This window comes from Chelon labrosus (assembly GCF_963514085.1).
Source record: "Chelon labrosus genome assembly, chromosome: 13".
Classification (NCBI taxonomy): Eukaryota; Metazoa; Chordata; class Actinopteri; order Mugiliformes; family Mugilidae; genus Chelon; species Chelon labrosus.
In genome coordinates, this window is record NC_140346.1 from 27,167,178 (window position 1) to 27,191,980 (window position 24,803).

The window sequence follows — 24,803 nt, forward strand, 5'->3', positions numbered from 1 at the left end:
ACTAAATGTAAATAAATAAATCACCCATTTCACTTTGGTCCCACATTTATTGACTAAAACGGATGCTGTGTATTTACTGGAGCTCTGTCATGGAAACCGTCTCTCTCAGCTGTTTCTCCTCTAACCAGTGAATTCCTCACGGTCAGGCCTTCTGACCAGGCCGGTAAATCTTTCTGCTGATCTCTCGTCTCCAGGCCTGTTTATGTAAATGTGTCTCTGTTCTCAGCGCTGACCCCAACCACAGGGGATATTTTGAGAAATGACCCTGTGTTCTCCGCTGATGCTCTGGTATGTGTAAATATCCGTCAGAGATGCCTCTACATGTGAGTGTTCAGCTTCCTGCCGCGCTGCCGTTGTTCTGCATCGAGCTTTAGAGCGGCCTGGAACGTCACAGATCAGCCACGCCCCGACTCTCTGCCTCATCCTCTCTGCGTCTGCTGATTGATTTGAGAAGAAAACTTGTCCTCGGTGCAAGTTCAGAAATAACTGAGGTTGTTTTTTAAGATGAGATAAGATTTTATTGATCTCTGAGGGGACACGTAGGTGTTACAGGAGCGGGGCAAGGCTGTAAGAAAAAAACAAGATAGATAAGAAATAGAACAAGATAATGAAACTAAATATTTACAGACTGTATCAGTCTGGTGAGAAACTATTCATTCATTCATTCATTTTTCCACTATCTGTATCTGCTTGACCTCTGGAGCCTAACCCAGCTGGGACAGGGCGTGAGGCGGGGTGCACCCTGGACAGGTCACCAGTCTATCACACGTTAAATAAGTTAAGTGAAGTGAAGTGGTGAAGGCTGGGATAAACACGTGAATATCACAAATAATAAACGGGAGGATTGCTTTAAAAAACAACTATTGCACAGAATTAGATGCTAGAATGATAAATTACAAGCACATTCCCTGAGATAGAGACATTAGATGTGGAGGAAACTCTGCAGCTGAGCCAAGAAACGCTGATGTTAAAGAGTCTGACTCCTCTTTCTGAAGGAGCTACATCAGGTCCTAAGAGTCTCACACAGGAGGAGACAGGAGTCGATCGCGATGTTCATCCTGTTCATCAACAGTTCATCCAACATCCTCCTCTCACCCCCCTCCTCCTGAGTCCAGAGAACAGCCCGGGTTTTTTTTTTAAAAAACATGAGACTAATCCAGAATAAAACATCACAGATATATACTGCCTTACCAAACAAAACGTCACCACCTGGATTTAACTCAGCAAATAGCTACAAGCCTCCTATTGGATAATTACTGCATGGGTGATTATCTTTCAGCTGACAACAAGTTATTTAACCCCAACTGATGCAATGAGTAGCTTCTCATTTCTTCAACAACCATGTCTAAAGACACATCCTGTGGTCGTGGAAAAGATGTTAGTCTGTTTGAGAAAGGGTCAAATCATTGGTGATTAGCTTTCATCTGGCAACGAGTGTGACCCGTGGACACCCACCTTCAGAGCCTGGGTAGCTCAGTCGGTAGAGCATCAGACTTTTAATCTGAGGGTCTAGGGTTCAAGTCCCTATTCAGGTGATGCAAGTTTTACATTTGACCGAAAGGAGAGGATAAGTCATCGTATGGATGGGAGCTAATTTACAGACATGTTCTGGGTTCACAGCAACACAATGTAAATACTCCACTTCAAATCAAATGTAGAAGATGAATCTACTTCAGCCATGATGTGATTTCCACTTTAATGCATGAAGCTTTACAGTCAAGTGTTCACTCTGAGGCCCTGTGTAGAAAAATGCTTGTATTCTTATTTTGCTCCAGTCTGGATGTGAGCACCCTAAAATGATGAAACATGTGCTTCACACCACAGAGGAACCTGATGTCAAAGGTCGTCCTCAGCATGATAACACCACTTTAGGGTCTGCTGCATTCAGACCACCTGCTGTCTCTAGTATGGTTTTTGAACTCTGTAGCTAACGTTGCTGCTGCAGCCTGAAGAGCAGAGCTGATTCAAACTGAGGCAACATCACTGAAGAATCTAAACCATCTAACTCTGTCTTCAGTCTGTAGGCTTCAGCTACAGAGAAGGAGAAAACCTGCAAGTTAACTACAGTGACCGACTACATATTTAGTTTTTATTTGTTGTTTTTTATCCCATAAAGCTTTCCTTTCAGAGCCTGGGTAGCTCAGTCGGTAGAGCATCAGACTTTTAATCTGAGGGTCTAGGGTTCAAGTCCCTATTCAGGCGGTACAAGTTTTACATTTGAACTGAAGGAGAGGATAAGTCATCGTATGGATGGGAGCTACTTCAGTAGAATGTTGTAGCTTCACAGCAATAGAATAGACACTGCCTGGCCAAATAAACAACCATGTCTAGAGACACATCCTGTGGTTGTGTAAAATATGTTACAATGATACAGAGAATGTGCTGTAATCAAAGCTAAAGGAGGTCCAATGAGATATTAGAGTGTGTGACCTTTCTTTTTGTTCATACCTGCTGCAGATGTTACTTCATGCTGTTTTTACTTCCCAGGTTTTAGATCCTTCTCTCTGAATCGTGGCTCGCTGCCTCCAAACAACAGAGGAGAAATGACTCTAGTTTGTTTCCTCCGTGTCATTTCCATATTTTACCAGCCACTGAACTCACTGTTGATCGTTTGCATCGAGAAAATTTGCATCAACAGTTCACAGAAACAGTATCCGAATAGAAGATGACAGAATAATGTTGCAGAGTGAGATCTGTTGGTGCTGGTGTTTCTGTGCTTTCACGTCTCTGCCCTCTGTGTCAACATCTACATCTACATCTGGGACGTGGCTCCTTCAGTCACTCCATAAAACAACCAGACACACAGAAACATTCATTAGAGGCCCCGCTCTGCTAATGAGCCCAGAGCCCAGAGCACAGAGCCCAGAGCCCAGAGCCCAGAGCCAGGCTGTAATTCCAACTCCAGGCTGTTGTGACCAATCACAGAGCCGTTCACAGCAGAGCACCACTACACTACATCACATGACAACATCAAAGCCGAAGCTCGGTCCTGCTGCGGCCTGCACGCCGCCCTGGGCTCCGGTGACGCTAATCGGCAGGGACAGCCTGAGCGTGACCTACTTCTGTAGGTGGCTCCTGCAGGCGGGACGGTCACCCTGCAAAGCAGATGTAATGGATGATACGGCAGCTCGGGCTGCTCTGTTTTACGACAACACTCCTCTGGGTCAGTGCTTCTCAGAAGGATGGATCGTGACCTCTTCAGGGTCACAGGCTGCACACCAATCACCTACTGGAGATGGATTCTTCTCTTTCACTTTATCAGAGAACAAGGAGACTGTATGGCATTTAAAACAGGAATCAAGACCACGTTCATTTAAATAAGATTAATATTTCATGCGGCATCTTGTCGCCTCACAGAACTAGTTTCTTAAAGGATGATTCTGGCTTATTTCAGTTTATTTCACATTACGATTTGATAAGCTTCCTGCAGCTTTCAAACAAGCTGGTGAGCACATGAAGATACAGGGTGATTATGACAACTTGCAGGTATGCAGGAAGGAAGATTTCTCATGCACTTAGAGAATTATCTGGATTTTCTGACAGTCACGCGCAGAAATAAACATTTTAAAAGATTCATGTAAAAATAACTTTTTTTGGAAAGCTGCAGGGAGCTTCTACTAGTTGGCCCCCGTGCACGCTGTGTTGTGCAACTCCACATTCCCAAGTGGAGAGAGCGAAGTTAGCGTGACCCTTAGAGAAACACATCAATGGAAACACAGCAATCACAGCAGATTATGCAACTTTTTAAACAGTAATCACAACGTTAATCTAAACAAGATGAACAGTTCCTGTCCAGTTCAGCGTCTCCTGGCCTCACAGCGTCGTCCTCTCAATGCATGGGACTATTTTATTAACTTAAACGATGATCCTGTCTAATTTCAGCCAGGCATATTTCACATCAATGTGGCTGTTATGGCACGCAAACAAACAAAAAGGTGATTAAGTCAACTAGCAGGTATACCTGGAATAGAGATCTCTAATGCAGTTAGCGAAATGTCTGGATTTTCCTTCAGGCGGATTCAAAATAAAAAAATAAACATTTAAAATGATTCATGTAAGCTGCAGGGAGCGTTTGCCCTCCTGCACGCTGCATTCATCATTTCCCCGAATCTCTAAAACATAAGTGGATGATCCTTGGAGGACTAGAGACACATTACTGGAAACACAGCTGGGAGAAATAAACCAGAGTTGTCCTTGAAGTGTTTCCATATCTGGACAATTGTCCAAGTCAAACTCCAGCTTATGAACAAACAGGATTGTTGAGCACAGACTCAGTTTTCAGTGTCAAACTGTTACTGTAATGTACGATTAACAATGGCGCCACATCAACAACACACACCTGCATCCTTCTGGTCACAAATGGAATAAAATTGTCTAGTTTTATGACACATTTACCTGAAATCAGTCTATAGTTTATTACCTTCCTCATATTTCATTATCTTCCTACTTTACATTTTAAACCTCTCCTGCACGTATCCAGCAGCTTTAGTTAATTCTTATCTTGCAGATTAAGATAATTAACGCTCGTATAAAGTTGTGATGTTGTCGTTCAATCAACGCAGCTGTAATTAAGTAGATAAGATGAGTTTGTCTTTATCAGATGCAGCGTTAAAGTGATGATCACGCTTTAATAAAACCATAAAGTTCATTTCATCCTTAAAGGAGCTATTCTGCCTCATCAACACGATTTAAAAATAAAATCATAAAGTCTTTTATTGGTTTAACTGGACATTTCTGACCTCCAGAGTCACAAGATGCTCCCTAGCACATGGTTTATAATGAATATTTGAAGTGACAGGTCATATGGCAGATATGAGACCGGATGTCGGACAGTCATTTATTGTTCTATTATTTTTAGTTTGTCTGTTTGTTTGTTTGTTTGTTTGTTTGCCAGCTGTTGGTGGTTTTTAATGCTTCAGATTTCTAAAGCCTCATTGTTTCAGCGGCTCACGTTCAAATCTCATGAATATTCATCCGCTGTCTGGGCCTATAGGAGGCAGGTGCGTCAAGTCAACACAGATCTATACAGGAAATAGACGAGACGACTTCAAAATAAAATCTGATTTAAAGAATACAAAATAGCACAAAAATAATTGATAAAGTTTATATAATTAAGTTCTAGCTGTAAAATAGTGATTGAGCAGTCAGTATTATAAACTAGGGTGAAGGCAGAATTATGTTTTTATCATTGTTATACGACTGTGCAACTCAATACTTCTTCTACATATGCCAGTACTTGTATTTTGTATTCTATTTTATTTCATTTTTTATATTTTATACCCTACACTGTGGAACAAATAAAGGTTTTTCTTGATTCTTAATTCTTAATTTATTTTTTATATAAATGTTTCTGTTGAAATAGCCTGTAATAAATGAAAAAGTGTGTCCTTATTAGAAAAGTGCATGAAAGGAAAAAAAGATTCTTGTTTAAGGACAAAAATAAAACTAATTAAATGCACATGGACTAACATTTGAAGTCTAATGCGTTGCATTAACGCACTTTATTAGATAAGGCACGTTTTTACTTTTACACTCTGTTTATTGCTGCACAATCTGTTCAGCTTCTCCTCTATTTATATGTATTATGTTTGTGTACTTTTTTATCATGTTTGCGTTTATTGTAGCATCTGCCATCTTACTTTTATTTTTTTTATAATATTTTATATTACTTTTTATTGGGGTATTATTTCACTCTGTCACCTTGCAACTGCCACTTTATTGGAGCAACAGCAACAAAGCAATTTCCTTGAAGGATTAATAAAGCATTCTGAATCTGAATCTGAATCAGAATCTGATTCTGATTCTGTTTCCTGTCTCTGGTTCTGATTCTGTTTCCTGTCTCTGATTCTGTTTCTGTTTCTGTTTCCTGTCTCTGATTCTGATTCTGATTCTGTTTCTGTTTCTGTTTCCTGTCTCTGATTCTGATTCTGTTTCCTGTCTCTGATTCTGTTTCTGTTTCCTGTCTCTGATTCTGATTCTGTTTCTGTTTCCTGTCTCTGGTTCTGATTCTGTTTCCTGTCTCTGATTCTGTTTCTGTTTCTGTTTCCTGTCTCTGATTCTGATTCTGATTCTGATTCTGTTTCTGTTTCTGTTTCCTGTCTCTGATTCTGATTCTGTTTCCTGTCTCTGGTTCTGTCTTTGATTCTGACTAAAAGGCCCAGATCATTTATTTTGAAAGGACGCCCCGGAAGCGTCCTGCCTCGGTGCAGCCTGTAGGAGCGGCCGGTTCCTCCCATGGTTCCTCCCAGCAGCAGCAGCAGCAGCAGCAGCCACACCGTTCAGAGGAGAGCTTTTCTTCTCACAGAGCAGCAGCAGCAGCAGCAGGAGAAGCAGGAGCAGCAGGAGCAGGAGCGCTGGATTTTCTGACTGCACACACCGGATATTCATCACATTAAAGAATAAAAAGACACGGAGAGAAGAAGGACACTTTCCTGACGCGTGTCTCCCTCCCCGTCCCACCTCTCCGACTTGGGCCGTCTTCGCTTTCTTTTTTTTTTTTTTCCTTTTTTTTTTTCTCCTCCCCATTTTTTATTTTTGATCCCCCCCTCCCCTCCCCTGCTGACAGCTCCTCCGTGGCGCACTCGGGCTTCTTGTGCTGACATGGTAGATTACCACGCTGCTAACAATCAACCGTCTACCGGCGGAGTGCAGACCTACATGGAGCAAGAGAATGATTGGGACCGGGACCTGCTGCTGGACCCGGCCTGGGAGAAGCAGCAGAGGAAGGTAAGAAGCGGTGAAGGGTTGGGGGGTGCCGAGGGAGGTCGGGGCCCAGCTCGGGCCGAGCGGAGCCGGGCTGAGAGGAGGAGGAGGAGGAGGAGGAGGAGGAGGAGGAAGAAGAAGGCGGCGGGCGGAAAGGAAAATGGCAGTGAGGGTTGGGGATGGGGAGTGGAGACGGAGCTCAGGCCTCGAGTTGGCTCCTCAGAAACCTTCCTCTGCTCCATATCGACCATTTTCCTCCCAGCCTGCGCCTCCTCCTCCTCCTCCTCCTCCTCTTCCTCTCGGCTCCTCAATGTCAAAGCATTTCTCTGGTATTAAACTGCTCCTAGAAGTCTCCCCTCTCTCTCTCTTTCTCTCTTTCTCTGCAGCTTTCACTCTTTCTATTGCGTCTTTTTTCTCCTCTGAGCGGAAACACCGTCGTTACTTTGTTGCGTAAAATGAAAACCAGTGATTTAGACGTTTGAGTCGGTGTTTCAGGGCGGGTTCCTGCACCTCTGCTCCTCTGGTCTCCTTGCTGCTGCTGCTGCTGCTGCTGCTCGGAGGCCGGTAAGAGTTTGTGACCTGCCTGTAGATGTGACCGATACGAGGCTGTTCACGGTCCATAATTGAGAAATTATGTTAAACTAGTTCCTCCTTCAGCCTCCGAACATCCTCATTGAAAGGCTGATGAAATTCCTTTCAGGTGAACAACTTCCTCAAACCTCCAGAGCATCTGAAACATTGCAGCTATTTCAACCATTCAAACAAACAGAAAGAAACAACTTCTGTAAATGTCTTCAGAGCTTTTGACTGATGTGATCTGATGTGATGTGATGTGACAGGAGAGCTGAAGAGAAGAGTTTCCAGTAGTTACCAACAGTTTTAGCTCACTAAGCTGAACGCCCACTTTCTGCAGATATTTAAGCAGCTACGATAATATTCAGCAAAAGTGTAGAGACGCTAGGAAACATCAGAATGAACCTCTACTTCTTTTCCTCTTCCTGCTACAGACAGACCCTGAATGCACCACCAAACCAGCCTATGAGCACAAATAGTACAAATATAATGAGTTTACTGAGAGAAAATGTCAGATTGTAGCTTTTGGATGTGAAGGTTTATTGCATTTCTGTTTGTAGATGAATGAATGGATGAATGTATGGACACTTCAGTGATCCGGAGGGAAATTCAGAATCCAGCAGCGTCACAAATGTGTAGAAATAAGAAGTAAAACCAAGATTACACTAAACTGACGTCCCTCTTCTTATCCTCTGACTGTTCCTCCTGCTTCACATGTAGGATAATGTTCTACACCGGACCAGAAATATGTCTATTGAAGCTTTAACAAGCTCCAGAATGAACAGACAGACCCTGAATGCACCACGCACCAGTTTATAGGCAAATATGAGGCAATATAGGAAAAATATGACGAGTTTATCAAGAGAATGTGGAAGATTTAGCTTTCAGCTGTGGAGATTTATTGCATTTGTGTTCATAGATGAATGAATGAATGAATGTATAGATGCTTTATTGATCCAGAGGGAAAATCAGAATCCAGCAACATCATTATAAAGAGGAATGTATTAAAATAAGGAGTACAAAAGCACAAGATTACACTGAACTGAATATCTGCGACGTGTAGGATAATGTTCTACTCTAGACCAGAAAAATGTCTGTTGAAGCTCTAATGAGCTCCAGAATGGACCCTGAACGCACCACCAAACCTCTCCCACACCAGCTTAGAAGCAAATATGAGGCAGTATAGTAAAAATATAATGAGTTTATAGAGAGAAAACGTCAGATTCAGCTTTCAGATGTGGAGATTTTCTTTTTGTAGATGGATAGATGGATGGATGGATGTATAGGTGCGCTGATTGATTACGCTGAACTGAATATCTAAGACGTCACTGGTCTCCTGCTTCACATGTGGCATAACGTTCTACTCTGGACTCTTTCTTTAACCAGAAAAATGTCTGGACGCACCACTGAACCGCTCCCACACTAGTTTTTATTTCTCATAAGGGAGTGGAGCTGCAGTCCAATGAATGCTAATTTGAAGAGGCATTGTTTAACAGCGTGGAATGATTGAGTGCGTCCCCCCCCCCCCCCCCCCCCTCGCCGACTTAGCCGGATGGCTGGAATACTTTTCGGTGGTGTGACGGCATGCTCGGCGTCGACTCGCGCGACTCAGCATTTTTTTTTTTTTTTTTTGCTGAAAGCATTCCTGCGGCCGAATCCGACTCCTGCCTGATGTTTGTCCAGAGATTGCGCGGGTTCAAAGTTTCTTCTGAGGAGAGGAACGCGTGCCCCGCCAATCGGCCAATCATTAACAGGAGCCAGGGCCTTGTTTTTGACCCAACCTGGGCCCCGGAGGTGTTGACCGGGGAAAGCGAGGGCGGTGGCGGCGGGTTCACGCTCGCTGTGCCAGTTATTACACAGAATACAGAGAAGAAATGTTTCCTGCAGGAACACTGAGGGAGAGAACGTAATGAGTGTGTGTGGGGTGAAAAGGAAAGGTCAAAAACAGGAGCAGTTGGTTGGAGGCGACATTTACAGACATGCATGCTCCTGCACGTTGCATTGGGTGATAGAAAATAGAGGGGAAGGAGGTTTAAAGGTGGACCAAAAGGTCCTTGTTGCAGCTTTGGAGAGAGAGATAGAGGAGCAGGAGCTACAATGACAAACAAAAGATTAGGACTTTTATCTTTTCTGTAAACCAACAGAAAAATGCAGATTAAAAAGAAGACATTCATCAGCCTTCAGGCCTCTCCTCTCTGTGCACGGTGTGATTTGGTCATTTCCGTGTAATTTTCTGCACCGTGCAACATTTCTTTTTTTGCTGAAATGCACCCAAGTCCAACCAGTCGCAGCTGAAGCTCAAATCGACTCCCTCCCTCCCTCCCTCCTCCCTGCTCAGAGATCCTCGGCACGTCGAGACACGCCGAAGCAGTAGGCGGCGACGGTGACGCCTCGGGAGCTTTCTGAGTGTAGCTCTCAGCGCTGCATGCAAATCCAGGTCCTCAGCGACAGTTAGGCTGCACATATTTCCCACGTCATGCGGCGGTGCAGGGGTGGGTGGATGAGCTAACAAGGAAAGTAAAAGAGTACACAAGCCAAAGGGCCCGGAGCGGGCGCCTTCACCGGAGACCCAGTCTTCTTATTTGTCAAAGTGATTTTACTTTTGAAATCGGATTAATTTGCAGATTAATTTGCAGATTAATTTGCAGCTGAACTCGTACAGAGCTTCACGTCACCGTTCTGACGTCTTCATTTCCTCCCTCCGTCTCAAATCAGGAGTGTGTAGCGCTAACTGTCGCTAGCATTTCCTCTCATGAATCTCTGCGGTCATGTACTGATGGTTATCCGTCTTCATTTCCCTCCACCTGTTTGCCTGTTTGCACCCGAGTGATTTTAATGTGGACGTTACAGTCTGCAGCTGTAACTGATGTAATCGTGTTTCTACCTCTGACACGGTTTAATCATGCTTCGTCGTTAGAGCTGGCCGTCAGCTGCTGGTTTCCGGAACGATTTGATTCGATTTATTTACAGAAAGTTCAGCTTCTAAACAGTTTGACTCGGTTATGAAGGATTGTTGCAAAACTATTCCAGAGATTTGTGGCATTTCCTCAATATTTTCCCTCTAGTTTCACATATTTCATGTGTCTTTACTTTAGTCCAGTTCTTCCGTCGTCACACGTCCAATCAGGTCATGTTCTGGATCTGTCTCTGGATCTGTCTCACATGTGGTCTAATGGTGCATATTTAAAGAATCGATCCGAGGACCCGTGCAGGTGCGTCCTGCAGCCCGAGCGCGTCTGTAGTCGGCCTCGCCTGCAACACAACACCCTGATTTTATTTTCCTCCAACCCATGATGAGGTGGGCAGCTGCACACAATGCTAGTTTGTTCTTTTGACGCCCACTCTCACGTGCTTTCTGCTGCGAGAACGTTCAGATCGGCCCGGGTTGGCTGAGGACGAGTGGACCGAGCCGCGCGGCCGGCTCTGCGGCGGCGGCTGTGATCAGGTTTACTGAGCAACAACAGACAATGCTCTGTTTGTAGGCAATAAAAGGAGGAGGCTCGCTGGTTGTCTGTCTTTTTGCGTGATTGGTCGATGTTAGCTGGACCCGTCAGACTGGGGGTCGGCCGGATTAAAGGAGCGATCATTGAGATTTATCTGTAATTACAGTTAATTCTGTTATCTCTGCCTGGTGTGAAGAGGGCTGAACAATGGATCACTTTAATCCTTATCACGCCGACATGTGAGCATTGTTGCAGCCTCTGAAGGCTTCAGGCTCGAGCTGCTCACTCTGAACCCTCCTCTGACACCTGAGATCAATCTGGGCAGTGACTGGGATGGACGCTTTGGACACTATCAGCTGCAGCCGTGAGAATGCGCTGCCGTGATTGAAGTCGACCTGTGAAGTTCTTTTCCGAAGCTGCCAGCTGATTCCAGGTCAGCTGTGGGAAAGCCCTGCGCCTCAGCTGACCGTCATCCAGAATCAGCTTGTGGACCTAAACAACGAAGCAGTCAGTCAAGCCGACAGGCAGCGAGAGGACAGAGCAGAGAGGAATGTCCCCCCCCTCGCTCTCCGTTTCCCCCTTTGTCTTCCTCTGTGTTCTGCTGGCTTCAGTGAGAGAGCATGCAGGGGGAAACATTCCTTTGGCTGCCTATTATAGCCTGCTAGGCCAGTGGGAGGGGGCTTTGGACTTAAAGGGGGGCGGGGTGGCCTGTTTTTTTGCCCGATAGGAAAAAAAAAAAAAAAAAAAGTTGGGGGTTTGCAGGATTGCAGATGTGGTCGGCGCGGTGGAGACGGGGAGGACAGCCCTCCTTGGGGGCAGAGGGTGGCGTCAAACATTTGTTAGCAGAAATGTTTTCAGACTCCACCGACCTGTGACTGGCTGCACTTTGGAACCATTTGTTTCTGGTGCCAACGCGTCCAAAGTGCAGACCAGAGTCATCCTGCAAACCAAGCAGCAGACGCTCCGTCCAATCAGGGGAGAGAGCGAGGGCGCTGCGTAGGCCGCTGTTGACGGCGGTCAGCTGTGGAGCGCCGAGGTGCTGGAGCCTCATGTGTTGCTCCTTTAAAGAGGTCCCTTCACGGTCTAGTTCTTTCTTTTGGGGGCGAGGAAGACGTCGCGTTACGGGGCAGAGGGGGACGAAGACCGCGGGTCCCTCAGGGTCACCTCGGCTCTCTTACTAACACGAGCTTTACCACTCGGCTGTTACGCATAGCTGTGAGGATTAGCAAACGGCATTTCCCACTGATGAATTGAAATTGGCAACAATAGAGACTAAGAATTTCCTTTTGGTCGGCGGCCAGCGTGTGGATGGTTTTAGCTCAGAGTTCAGCCCCCCCCCCCCCACAGACACCCACTCCCCTGCTTCGTACATCCTCCAAGTTCAAACTGGACAAATGATGGTTCGGTTTTCATGACAAATGACACAAGAAGTTGGTGTTTGTGTTGATGCATCGTCGTCAGTGACAGTCATCTCAGGAGAAAGACATTTTAGCGCCGTCCTCCTTAAAAGATGAACAGCTAGAAGCAAATATAAAGGAAAATCTAGTAAGAATATAAGTATATATGCAAATTAAATGAGTTTATTAAGAGAAAATGCAGCTTTTAACTCTTCAGATGTGACGATTTGCTTGTGGATGGATGGATGGATGGATGGATGGATGGATGGATGCATATGTGCAGCAGCATCGATACAAAGACAAAGGAATCCAAATTAAAAGTATAAAAACAAGCTTGCACACAGTCACAAATTACAGCCTCTGTGTTTCTGTAAACTGAACATCCGACGTCGCCATGGAGACTCGTCCGTTTTCACATGAAACTATTAATGTGAAACATAAACTGCTATAAAAGTAATTAGTTGCAGCTCTGAACGGTCGAGGTGGACGATGGTCTCCCCCGTCACATTTAGAGGTGGCTGCTCCTCCTCCTCCTCCTCCTCCTCCTCCTCCTCCTCCTCCTCGTCCTGCTCCTCCTGCTCCGTGTGTGTTCTACTGTGTTTGTGGGTGTTGTTTATAGGAAAGCAGCAGGATAATGGGATGTGTGTTTAGGTGTGTGTGTGTGAAGGGTGGGGTCCTGTGGAAGGAGGGAAAAAGGGGGGGTGTTGAGTGCAGTTTTGATCCCCCCCTACCCCCCACCAGCAGCTCATAGCGTGCGGCTGAACAATCACTAGTTCCTCACGTCCTCGCCTCCTGCACCAGCCTGTTAGTGTCAGTTATTGTTCATTCATTCACGCTCCGCTCAAACTACGGGGAAATAAACGGAGGAACTCGTTGAAAACACGGTCGTGCTCTTTAAAAAGACGAAGCTCCAGGTTCATCTTTGCCCCGAACAGGTTCCTCATAAACAAACAGAGCAGCAGACATTAAATGGAAGTGACCTCACTCCTCCTCCTCCTCCTCTTCCTCCTCCTCCTCTGTTTGTAGGTGTCTCATTGAGATGCAGTCATTATTTCCCTGAGATCTTGAATTGTTTTCACGAGCGAGGGATTAACAACGAGTCCTTGTGGTTGTGATTAATAGCGGTGTAAAAGTGAGGCGGTGTGGTGCATCCTCTCTCCAACCTCTCTTTGCATCTCTCTCCCGTCTCCATGGCTGCAGAGTGGAGATAGCGTTCATACGTGTATCTGCCGTGCTCTGCAGGCCGCTGTATTTTTGGAAACACCTCTTCAGAGCTCTGCTACCGTCCTGCACCTGAGAGAGAGAGAGAAAGAGAAAGTGAGCAGCCGGAGTTCACGTCCAGTAAAAATTTGATCAGAAACCCAGAGCGGAGCTATTTCAGGCTGCCCTCGGCTCTTATCAAACCGTGCACTGGTTTGGAGGCTATAGATAGACACGTGTGTGTTGCCTCCACCGCTCACACTTTCGTTCAGAGTCGTGTATAAAAGGCAGCTTTGAGGCGCCGCTGCAGCGTGAGAAGATGTGTTCATGTATAGCTGGTGTTAATTTATTAATGCAGAACTAAGCAGACGCTAGAAGAACAGACTCAGGTTTGTTTAGTATCTGCTGCAGGTCACGGTGAGTAAACCTCAGCATGCTGCCTGATCACTGGAGCACCCCTCTGCATCCTCACTGATCTGTGACTCAAAGTGTTAAGGTGGTGTTTAGAGTTTCAGAAGAGGCGTCTTATTGATTAAATGGATGTTTGAGGTTGTGAACTGCTTCAGCGCTCTGTCTCAGGTCGTCCTCTGCACTAACATCTGTCAGAGAGGGACAAGCCACCACCACCACCACCACCACCCAGAGATTAGACCCTGGCTCTGATGACCAGATTATATCCGGATCTGACACAAATCTGAGATGAACAGGAAGAATAAAAACATTATTTCAGCTTTTAAGTCCAGAAACACTGACCACAAATCTTATTTCTAATTAGAAATGAAACGGTAACAAGTCAGCTGATGGTTTATTCTGCAGCAGATACATTTTCATGCTCCAGGATTCAAGAAGCTGATCTGGTCGTTCTAGTAATGTTCCTGTAGCAGAGAATAAAGCGTGATGGATGTCTGCATGTACGACCACACCTAGACAGGTTCTACTCCCTCTGGGGTGAGAGAGAGAGAGAGAGAGAGGGAGAGAGAGAGAGAGAGAGAGCAACAAACATGCTAGTGTGGAAACAAAGAGCTGAGATGGTAAAACCTCCTGCTACATCTGGGACACACACACTCAGACATCTGGAGGGCATGGATCAGGGTGTTAGCTCCGTAGCTGCCTCTCAGTCTGGTGGAGGTAGAGCTGCAGACACCGTCCTTCTCCAGATGTTTGTCATGTCGTCTGGAAGTAAAGATATTAGCCTTCCTTAAACGTTCAAGACGTGGTGGGAGGTTGATTGTTGGTTCTTAAATTGACTGTAGGTGGCGTCTGTCCAGGGTGGACCGCGCCTCTCGCCCTGTCCCGGCTCTGTTAGCCTCCAGCTCCCCCACTGTCCCGTACTGGATAAGCTGTAACAGATAATGGATGGATAAACATTCAGAGGTTATTCAGCTGAGTGATGTCGGCGCCGTGCAGCTGCTGCTGTGACGTAGACTGATTTAAACTGATCATGATTAATGGCGTTGTTACCAAAGTTATCACAAGACGTGTTTCAACTGATGTAGAGAAAGAAATACCTCTGCATCAACATGATGGTCCTCCAACCAATCAGAGACATTTAGTTGTAGACAAATTTAACTCCATGGTGCTCAGATGAAGTGTACCGTTACCTCATAAAGCCCCGCCCCCAAACAATCTGATTGGCCCGGCAGATCTTTGCTGGAGCATCATCAGTTCCCAACAGAGAAACACATCAGACCAGCTCTCTGCCACCAAGTTTATTATGGGTGAGGGAAGTTGTTGTGTTTTTTTTAAAATTAGTTTTAAAAAACATCTGCGTCTGTTTTCTTCTTCTTCCTTTTTCTCGTGAGATTCTTCCCGTCAGCTTTGACGCTACAGGACGTATTACCGCTTACGGGATAAAATTATTTACCACGACTGCACTTTAGATTCCGCTTGCATGTTGAGATGATTTTACATGTTGACTTTGACAACCCTAGCCTCAACATTTTAATAGTTTAGAAGAGAAACAAAAATTGCAAAAAATTACAAAAACGTGCAGTGAAGTGTTTTTCTGTTCATGAAGCTGTAGCTGCTTCAACCCAACGTTGTTTAACTCTTCTTATTAAATCCATCCTCATTGACCCGTTTGCACCGTTGTTTGGTGGAGAATCTGAACTGAGCTCGACCCTCGCGGGGAACCACCGCCTGGCGACGAGTGTTTGTTTTGGTGTCGGAGACGAAGGCCTCGCTCTGTCACAGTTACTTGAAGGCGAACGTGAGTCGAGGCCGCCGCGTGTTTGTGGGTTTGTTTCCTCCGTGGTCGTCTCTGATTTCCAACGGCGAGCTCCTGCTGGATTATTTAGCAGCTTTCAAACTGGGGCACTGGGCGAAGAGGTGAAGAGGAGGAGGAGAGGTCCACTGGGAGACGCTTACATGCAGCAGACACAGAGGACGGATGTATTCATGTATGAAACATTCACCACATACAGTAGAGCTGATTGGCTTCGGCCTGAAACGATGTAGTGGGATCTGTTCTCTCACGTTAACAAATCTTATCAAGAACAAACTGGAGCAGCGTCTCATCTCATTGTGTTTCTCTGGTATTTGCATAAAAGCCTCAAACATCAACAGATATTAATTGAACATCCTACTTTTGCAGAACTCTTTAAAAAGCGTCTGTTGAACGTTGGTATCAGCGGAGCCTGTGTTGGTTTCAGGCCACAGAAGAGCAGCATTAAATATTTACTGGCCTTCAGGTTCCTCTGCTCTCATTTATAGCTGCTGTAGCTGCACCAGATAATCCCACGCAACACTCTTCCTCTCCTCCACCACCTCCTCCTCCTCCTCCTCTGATTCTCTCCATGTATTTCTTGCGGTTCTCGGTTCGCTCCTCGGTCTTTGCCGTTGTCGTTAAGGCAACAGGCTCAGACAATAGAGGATAACTGGAGTGCGCGCTGCTATTTTAAGCCAGTTTGTTTTTTTGGACAAATAGTTTTTTTTCTGTGTGATTTTAGCCGTCCAGCTCCGAGGCTTCTGTCTGTAATGTGGGATATATTTCTGCTCAGGCATCTCCAGGACTGCAGCCCGGGGCCTGTTCATAACTTCAATCTGTTTTTTGGTCTTTCGTGGGGGTGGTGGGTCGAGGGGAGTGCTTCTCCTCAGGGACTACAAGCCTAGTGCTTCTACGAACAGACACATGGGATGGGAGTGTAGTTTTTCTGTTTTTTAGAGTTTTAAAACATAAAGAAAATATCTTGAAGCACATTAAACTTGTGTTGGAGCTCGTATTTATTTATATTTTAAGAGAACAGGTTCGGTGATTATTCTGCGAAAACTCACTTATCTTTTGGCGATCGTGCAGCCTACAAGACTACATCTAGACCCAGATACAGGTTGAGACAGATGGCTGATAAACACTTAGTGCAGGTTCACTGCCAGTTTATGCAGCTGAGAAGACAAATGATCCAAATACTGGTCTGCTGCTGCTGCTGCTGCTGCTGCTGCTGCTGCTGCTGCTGCTGTTAGCCTCTGGGTCTGAAGTGAAAACCAGAGCCTCAGCCCCACCTGCACAGAGAACTGAACATCTTCACATAGGTGTTCATGGTGTGAAATTGTGCATGGAGGCGCTACTTGTAAGAGAACGAACACATCCTCACAGAGGAAGAAAAGAGGACGAGTGAGACGCTGTGTTCACCTCCTGGGACTCGTGGTCGTAGAAGAAAGAGGAAGGAAGGCTCTGAGGTTTGTGTGGTTTCGGCCCCTTCCCCGTTTCAGAAATAAAGTCACCACACACGCTAAGAGTCGAGCCAGAAGACAGACACGTCACTGTTTGTGTGTCAGCTCTCTGTTAATGGACCAGATGGCTGGAGGCCAGCTCTACTGTATGAGAGCGAATAACTCGGCCCTGGTTTGGTTTTAAGCTGTCACATGTAAACGATCTTTATGCACCGTGTTCAGTTTTTGCATGAAAATATAAATGGAAACTTTATTGCAGCTAGCCTGGAAGCCAGAGCAGCTCTCGAGTCTCTCTGGTGGGAACTGATCCTGCTCCTGCAAAGATCTTCAAGACCATTCACAAGAGTAGAGTCATAGACGTCATCTGAGCGCCGTGGAGCTGAATTAGTTTACAACTAAATGTCAGTGATTGGTTGTTCCATCCATGTGTCATGTTACCTACATCAGACTCTCGTCTTTTGAGCTGTTTATAATACGTCATACTCAACATTTCCGTCCAGCCAGCTGCTTTAGCACAAAGCCGTCTTGCTCCCTGCTCTGTCGCTGGTCTGGATGTGGGTCAGGGAAGTCCTCTGCCCTCTCCACCGTCAGCCAAGAGCCTACTATCCTGTCTGATCCAATCAAAGCTAGCCTGCAGGGGATTATGTAGCCACCGTTCCCCTGCTTAACAAAGATTCCTCTGTGGGCCCTCCTCTGACTCTCTCAGCGGCGTTAACACAGGCCCCGGTCTCCTTCCTTCCTGCAGCAGCTTCACAGTTTCACCGTTGCTGAGTTGAGCTCTGGTTTTGGCGCCGCTGCCGCCGCTGCTCTGGAGGTGTGACGGCTCGTCGCTGCTGGCGTGTGAATCTCGCTGCAGCGTTTCCTGCTGAGCTTGATAACGCGCCGTGAGACGGTTTCAGAGCTAACGTGCTCTCTTAGCACCTTCATGCAGTCGATGGGTTATTCTTGCCTCCGCTCTGAGGCTCATGTACGCGTTGATAGCTGCACTGATGCAGATTTCCAGCTGTGCTTTGTTGTAAAAAGTTAGTTTGTCACATTCAGGTGAAATCTGTCTTTGAGGACTGAGAGGTAACGGTGGAATAAATGTGTGGAGAAGAGAGAGAGAGAGAGAGGTGCTGGTTGGTGCTGCGATGCATTTTAAACCTGCTAAAAATAAGATGCTGTGGTCGTTGCCTAGCAACAGCCCTGAAGCAGAGTTGTGATACTAATATGGCCGCTGTGGCGCCTTCATGACGGAGGTCCGTTTATGGATTTCCCCAATTGAAACTTAAAACAGTTTAAATCTAACGGCTCTGCCGCTCCACCGCAGGATTTACATGAGCAGCAGATTACGACCCGTTTCAGTCCCTGTTAACTCACCCCGCTGAGAGCTGGGATGCCACTGCCGCCACAGACTCATTCTTAGAAGAGAAATGTCGGTGGAGTGGAGGAAACCGTGGGCTCTGGGACGCTCTGAGGTGTGAATGGGGAAGAGGAAGTTGAGCGTTTCAGTATCTGCCTCCTCGTGTTTCTGCTCAACCATCAAAGCCTGGTGTTTACTGCAGGGTAATAAACTTATATGACACCAGAACTGTGTTGTAAGCTGTTTGTTTGGGAGAATACAAGAAGTCCACGTTAAATGCAGTCATGTCCAGGTCTGTTTTACAGCTGAATGTCTGATCCATCATCATCACACGTTGGTTCAGAGCCAACATCTGACTCTGAGGTTCTCCTACTTCCACATTTGATTATTTTAGAAATAAAACCTCCTCTACATTAAAGTGAAATGCCTGGTCCATGTTCTTCCTCTCGGTTCAGTTGGTTTTCTCCTCCCTGTCGTCCATGTTTGTTCAGATGTACAGAGAGTGGCCGAGAGGCTCAGACTGTCACTGATTCACTGTCTGCACATCCCGGGCCGCTCCATTTAACACGAGAGGGGGTCGCTGTAATATTGAAGTCATTTTAAAGGGATTACATCGATCTGGATCTGTGAATCCATCCTCCCCCTACCCAGACTGGACCTGCACGCAGTGGTAGCTGCCGTGGCTGCAGCCGGAGGGGCTCGGAGGGGGCTCGGAGGGGGCTCGGAGGGGGGTCGTGTGTTTACAGTGCGAGTGTTTTAAGAGAGTATCTGGGGCACGAGGATCACGGCGTTAAAGCAGCTGAAGGTTGTTGATGTTTGTGGATTCATGCGTGCAGCAAGGTCCAGATCTGATCAGCATTCGTCCAGATTTTGGCAGAAACAATGATCAAGTTAACTGAACATGGAGGCTGAGGGTGGTTAGCGGTGCCTGTAGCCGTCTGATGTGACACTCTCAGTGGCTGATTAATGTCCATTTGCATGGCGATTTGCCTCGGCATCCGCTCCACCGTGTGTGTGTGTGTGTGTCAGACGGGCATAGGGCCAGTGAATCATGAAGCCATAAAGGGCAGGGTGAGCTCTGGAATGTGTGACAGGGCTGCTTTTGCCTAGACGTGTGCGTGTGTGTGTGTGTGTGTGTGTGTGTGTGTTTTGTACGGGTCATCAACAAGCGGAAGCTCAAGAGGAACAAACAATGTGCTGCTCCATGGACCCGGTCTGGATCCTTCTCGAGCCTTCCTCCCTCCTCAGCTCTCCTAATGACTCGCAGCGTCAGGAAGTCCTTGAAAAGTCTGGAGGCAAGTTTGCGTGAACAACTTGAAGAGAGCAACTCCCAAACTGTACACTTCACTTTCTTATTTTGTGCAGTAGCAATTATTTGGAGTTTGTCTTTCACTTCTGAAATAAATGGCCTGATTTAATAGCACGGTCACACATGTGATATTTTGACGGATTAAACGCGAGCGACTGAAGCCCGTTAAAACTATTGGCGCCACATTAGCCTGAACAAGCTAGCCTTGACCTTTCTGAATGATGTTTTTGTTTCAGCTGCTTAAATTTAAGTCGTTCCAAATGCTCCGACACACAGTTTTGCTCTCTGGCTTTTTGCACATCTATAATTTCTCCCTGGCCGTCGTGTTCAGAGCCTCCTCCACCTCCACACTTTTGCACAAATCTCAGCAGATCCGTTTCTGCAGCTGCACTCTTTGTTAAACTCCGTGTTGTGTTTGTGTTTAAATAATCGACCCGAGCTCCGTTAGCCTGACGAGGCGAGGTAACGTCGATTCAACTGAACCAGGACTTCCTTTCTCCTCCTCAATCATTTCCCGATCGGCGCTTGTTCTTCTTTCAGGAACCTGCATCATGAGTGTTAAATTAAGCTGCATTCAGCACAAAAGCATGTGATGTTTGACTTCAGGGACTCTCACACGGGGTATCAGAATTCACAAAATGTGGACGAGAGGGCATCTGAGGACATGGGCACACTCCCAGAGCCACCCCTTCTTGTTGACACACGGTGACTAAAGTCTTTCAGCGGCAGGGAGGTGTTGTAACAGAGCAGCAGCCACTTTTATTTCCTTCTGATTTAACTCAAACTGCCTTCACCTCTGTCCTCTCTCTCTCTCTCTGTGTCCGTCCATCCCTGTGCTCGCTGGCCTGTTGTCTTCTCTGGTTTGTTTCTGCTGCTTCATAGGAAGCAGAGGAGGAGGGGAGGGAGGGGAGGGGAGAAAAGAAGGTGGGTTGTGTGTCGTGTTTCACATTCCTGCACAGACAAACAGTGGACATGGATGCAGGTGACTTAAAAAAGATCTGCAGCGTCAGAATAAAAGGGTGCGTTCAAAGTCGTATCCGTTCTTTGTGTGTGTGTGTCACCGGTGGTGAGGGCGGGGGGTGCACCTTGCTGCCCTCTTACATCCCCATTGTCGCTGTGACAGGCAGCTAAATGCGTTGCCTTATAAGGTAAAAGCATGAAAGGCGGGTGGGAAGGAGGCGGGGCAGGAAGAGCCTGTTACCGTGACAATGCTGTCTGCTGCCGGGCAACTGGGCCGGCCTGAAACTCCTGTTTGGCCACATTTCTTTTTTTACGCACTCAGCCCTCTGTGTTCCTTTTTTTTATTTTGTAGTTTAGTTATTTTTTATTTACCTTCCTTTGTCTTATTCATGCTTCACATATTCACTGTTATCTTTTGTCTAGGCGTGTGTGTGCGTTCACATCGGTTATCGTGAGACGGTTATTTTTATTTTTGAATGAGGTCAGCGGCTGCAAAAATGACAAGCATGAAGGTTTGCGCCATCGTTCTCATACCACACATACTCACGGAGAGATAAAACGAGCGTCTTTTATTCCCTCACATGCCATCGCTTTTCTTTCTCTCTCTCGTCGTCGTCTGTCCATCACGCCAGGCGTCGCTTTGTCTTTCTAACTCGATGATCACAGATGAAGTGATGCTGCCAGCTCAGCACGTTTTATTTGCTGCTGTCTGTGGTGTGTAGACGAGTTTATTTTCTTCTTCCTCTTAATGACTAAAATATCCCGGCGCTGAGTAAGTTTAGCGCTTACTCACTGTCTATATAGTGGTGTTTATTCACATGAAGACGCGCTGAGGTTGAGGTGTTCCTCTTTAATGCAGCGATGAAGACACGTTGAGACTTTAAATGTCTCCTGCGTGCATCGGTTTCAGAAGTTTCATTACCCTGCAATAGATGCATGTAAGAAAAGGAAGTTCCCACAGTCGCTCTCTAACAATAATTACTGACCAACAACTTCCTCAAACAGCTGGTTTTTATCAGCCACCGTGGCAGAATACGCTGTGAGAGGTGTGAAGAGACACTTCTCACAAAAAGTGTCAATCAGCATCGATTTCTAAAACAAGTGACTGTGTCTTTCCAGCTCTTAAAATAATAACGAAGCAGTCGGTTTTATAATGATTACACTGAAGGCGGAAACATAGTTGAGCCTTTAATAGAGCAGCTCTGGTTTGTAAATGTTGTTTAAAAATAATAGAAAGCTGAGCTATTCAGAATTGAATCATCTGCTTTTATAGACACTTACGCTAAGACACGCCCACCATTAACAGATTAAATCTCGTTTATGTCCCAGTGAATCATTTTGTTTTGGGATTTTCTTCGTCGTTCTTGGAGATGACACATTTGTTCAGACCTCAACATCCGATCACAGGTAGCCGTCTTTCAGTGCCAGCGTTCAAACCTTTAAAACGCCGTTAAGGGGCGTCTCCAGACGGCTCTTCAAGTCTGATCCCAGATTTGTGCAAATAAATACGTTTATCATCGCTGTTTCAGAACCAAGAACGGTGCTGTTTTATGTGTATGCGTCAGAGATCTGCTCTCTTAAAACCCTTACGCCCTCCTCTGCCATTTTTGTACATTTTTTTTAACTTCTTTTGTTTTCATTTTGTGATCATTTTGACAGTTTTATTTAAAATCCAGTGTCACTTTTATACGCCATTTATACTCTTGTGATGCATTTTGCACAATCTGGACGTCTTTGTAGCAAAAATGTACTCGTGCATCCTCAAAATTTCAGTTTAACCCCGTAAATGCTAGTCACAAAAACTGAATTATTTCCATAATATAAGCAATGAGGTGGATGGGCCTTTGGTGGTGATTAGAGTCTTGGATATGTCAAAGATTAGCACTAAAATTGATTTGATTGCATTAGTATTTTTTTTGTAGTGCCAGATAATACCTCTGGAGACCTTCATGGCCAAAAATGCCCAATAGACTTCCATTCAAAACACATTTTTTAATCACGCTCCCAATACAGTATAAAAATATGCATTCTGTAGTGTTAGAGTCAACCGTTTTGGAGGTTGTGTGTGTTCTGTTTTGCAGACGTGGTAAACAGGTTGCCTTTCCTGTACCTCCTCTACCTCAGTGGACATCGAGCTGTACAGTTTCAGCTCTCATTCAGGTTTCTTGGTGTAAGGTGCCATCCTGAACTTCTTGCTAACATGTGACCTGCTTTACTTTCATGAGCCACCAAAAAATGGATGTTATTTAGTGTGTTACATACAAAAAAACAAACTGAAACAAAGGCAACTGGACTCGTTGGGTTTCTCGAAGACGTTTCATCCCAGTGACTTCATGTCTAAGTGACTGGGAGTCAGGGTTTTAGTTTTATCTGAGGGAGGTGTCCACCTGAAACTGGCATGTCTCACTGCTTTGTAATTTGAGGGAATTAGTCTTGATCCCGTTCTCCTTCCCTTCATGAGTGGTGCTCTAACAACCCGTCATCAGCCAGAGACTCCAGCCTGGACGGTGTGAACGGGGGTGAAACATCTTCCAGAAACCAAACCGGTCCAGATGCCTCCAGCTTTGTTCTTTTTGATGTGATATGACTGAGGACGCTCTGTTGAAGCATTATTCTGATTAACGACCACGCTCTGCGCTCTCTGAGGCGTGTTTACCTGCTGGAAACGCCACCACCAGAGTCAGTTTGGCACCGGGACAGCAAGCGCTCTTTCTAACAAAGGCCGGTTTGATGGAATGAGCCCGTTTCCTCCTGCCTGAACCGATCAACAACAGGACCACAGAACTGTCGCGGGGCTCTGGAAAGATTCAGCCAGCGGTTTTTTAATAAAAGGCCGACGCAAACAGCTGACGCTTCGCCCTGCCAGCTGCTATTAGGGCCTGCCAAACTGTGAGAGAGAGAGGGAGAGAGGGAGAGAGTGTAATAATAATGACCTCAGCTCATTCTGTGATTAGACTGCTCTGCTTTAGTAACGGGAGGTCGGGCTGCCGAGAGAAGGGGAGCAGCGTCCTGGCTACTGGAAGCTCTGCTCAGCAGCTGCAGATATGGAAAATGAAAGGAGGCGCGTTCACGTTGCAACGGGGCAAAAAAAAAAAAAAAAAAAGTGAACTCCTTCAAGGTCGAAGGGAGACGTCTGTTAATCAGTCACCGTCCTGCCCGCTCTCCTCCTCCTTTCACCTTCTTCCCTCTTCCTTTCTGTTGACTCGTGATAATTTAACTTGACTTTAACGGCGTGAGGCAGAGGGAAGGAATGAGCCGAAGGTCACCGCAGAATGAATGACATTAAGTAGTGGTTCAGTAAATGGAGCTCCCACTTCTATTTAATATCAATTTATTTAGAGGGATTTCCCTTTCAAAACTGTTTTATTTAGTTATGAAAGATATTTTGCAAAACTAATGTCATTGGTTCCAGAGATTTGTGCCTCTTCCACAATATTTTCCCCCAAGTTTCTCTTCTTTCATGCGTCTTTGCTTTTGTGCAGCTCTTCTCTTTTTTTTTTCTTCTGATCCCGTCGCTTTGCCTCGTGAGATTTGACGAGATTTCAGCGAGGCAGGAAGTGGCGCATGTGAATGATATCAGCCCTGGCCTCAGCTGCAACACCTCACAGAGTTTTCTTTTGTCTTGAAACGTTTTGCTCCTCATCTGTTTTTCTCTGGGTGCGAGGTCCGGTCCCATTGTGTGGAGTTGTATGGTAGCTTCCAGGTGTTATACCCCCGACCCCCCGGCCTCAGTGTCCAGGCCTTAGTCTGGTCTGAGCAGGCGTCCGGATCTGGATCATAAATAAAAGTTGGGATAAGAAGCGAGTGTTAAATGTGTAGAAAGGTGTCACATGTAGGAAATAGTTCCTCTGTCATGAAATGTCACAGTGTGGTTCAGTGGAAGCTGTGGTACCTGTGTGTGTGTGTGTGTGTGTGTGTGTGTGTGTGTTTGACCTTAAATGGAGCGTGGCCGAGGCCCGTTGTGAAATGACGCCAGGTTGAGTCACTCAGAGGCAGCTAGTGGGCGGCCCGTGATCGGAAAGCGTTGTCAATCATTGCGACACCTGTCCCGGTTACCTTCACCCTGACGACGAGGCGCGGCTTCCAGAGGAGGATGACTTTTAATAACTGTTTCTATGCAGTTATTTTAGCCCTAATCCTAGTGACGTGGTACGGTTTTGATCTTTTTCATTTAGAGAGTTGAGTCTGAAGCAGGACGTTACCAAGAT

The 24,803-nt window shown here is 45.9% G+C and overlaps 1 protein-coding gene across 2 annotated transcripts in view; it reads left to right on the top strand.

The window, feature by feature from the left end:
* The first annotated feature begins 6,257 nt into the window (after window positions 1-6,257).
* actn4 (actinin, alpha 4) overlaps window positions 6,258-24,803 on the top strand; it is a 51,267-nt gene continuing 32,721 nt past the window's right edge. For both annotated transcript variants that reach the window (XM_084559438.1, XM_084559439.1), the window contains exon 1: window positions 6,258-6,726. In XM_084559438.1, coding sequence (XP_084415564.1) covers window positions 6,601-6,726 — 126 coding nt within the window. In that variant the 5' untranslated portion in view covers window positions 6,258-6,600. The remainder of the gene's footprint in view (window positions 6,727-24,803) is intronic.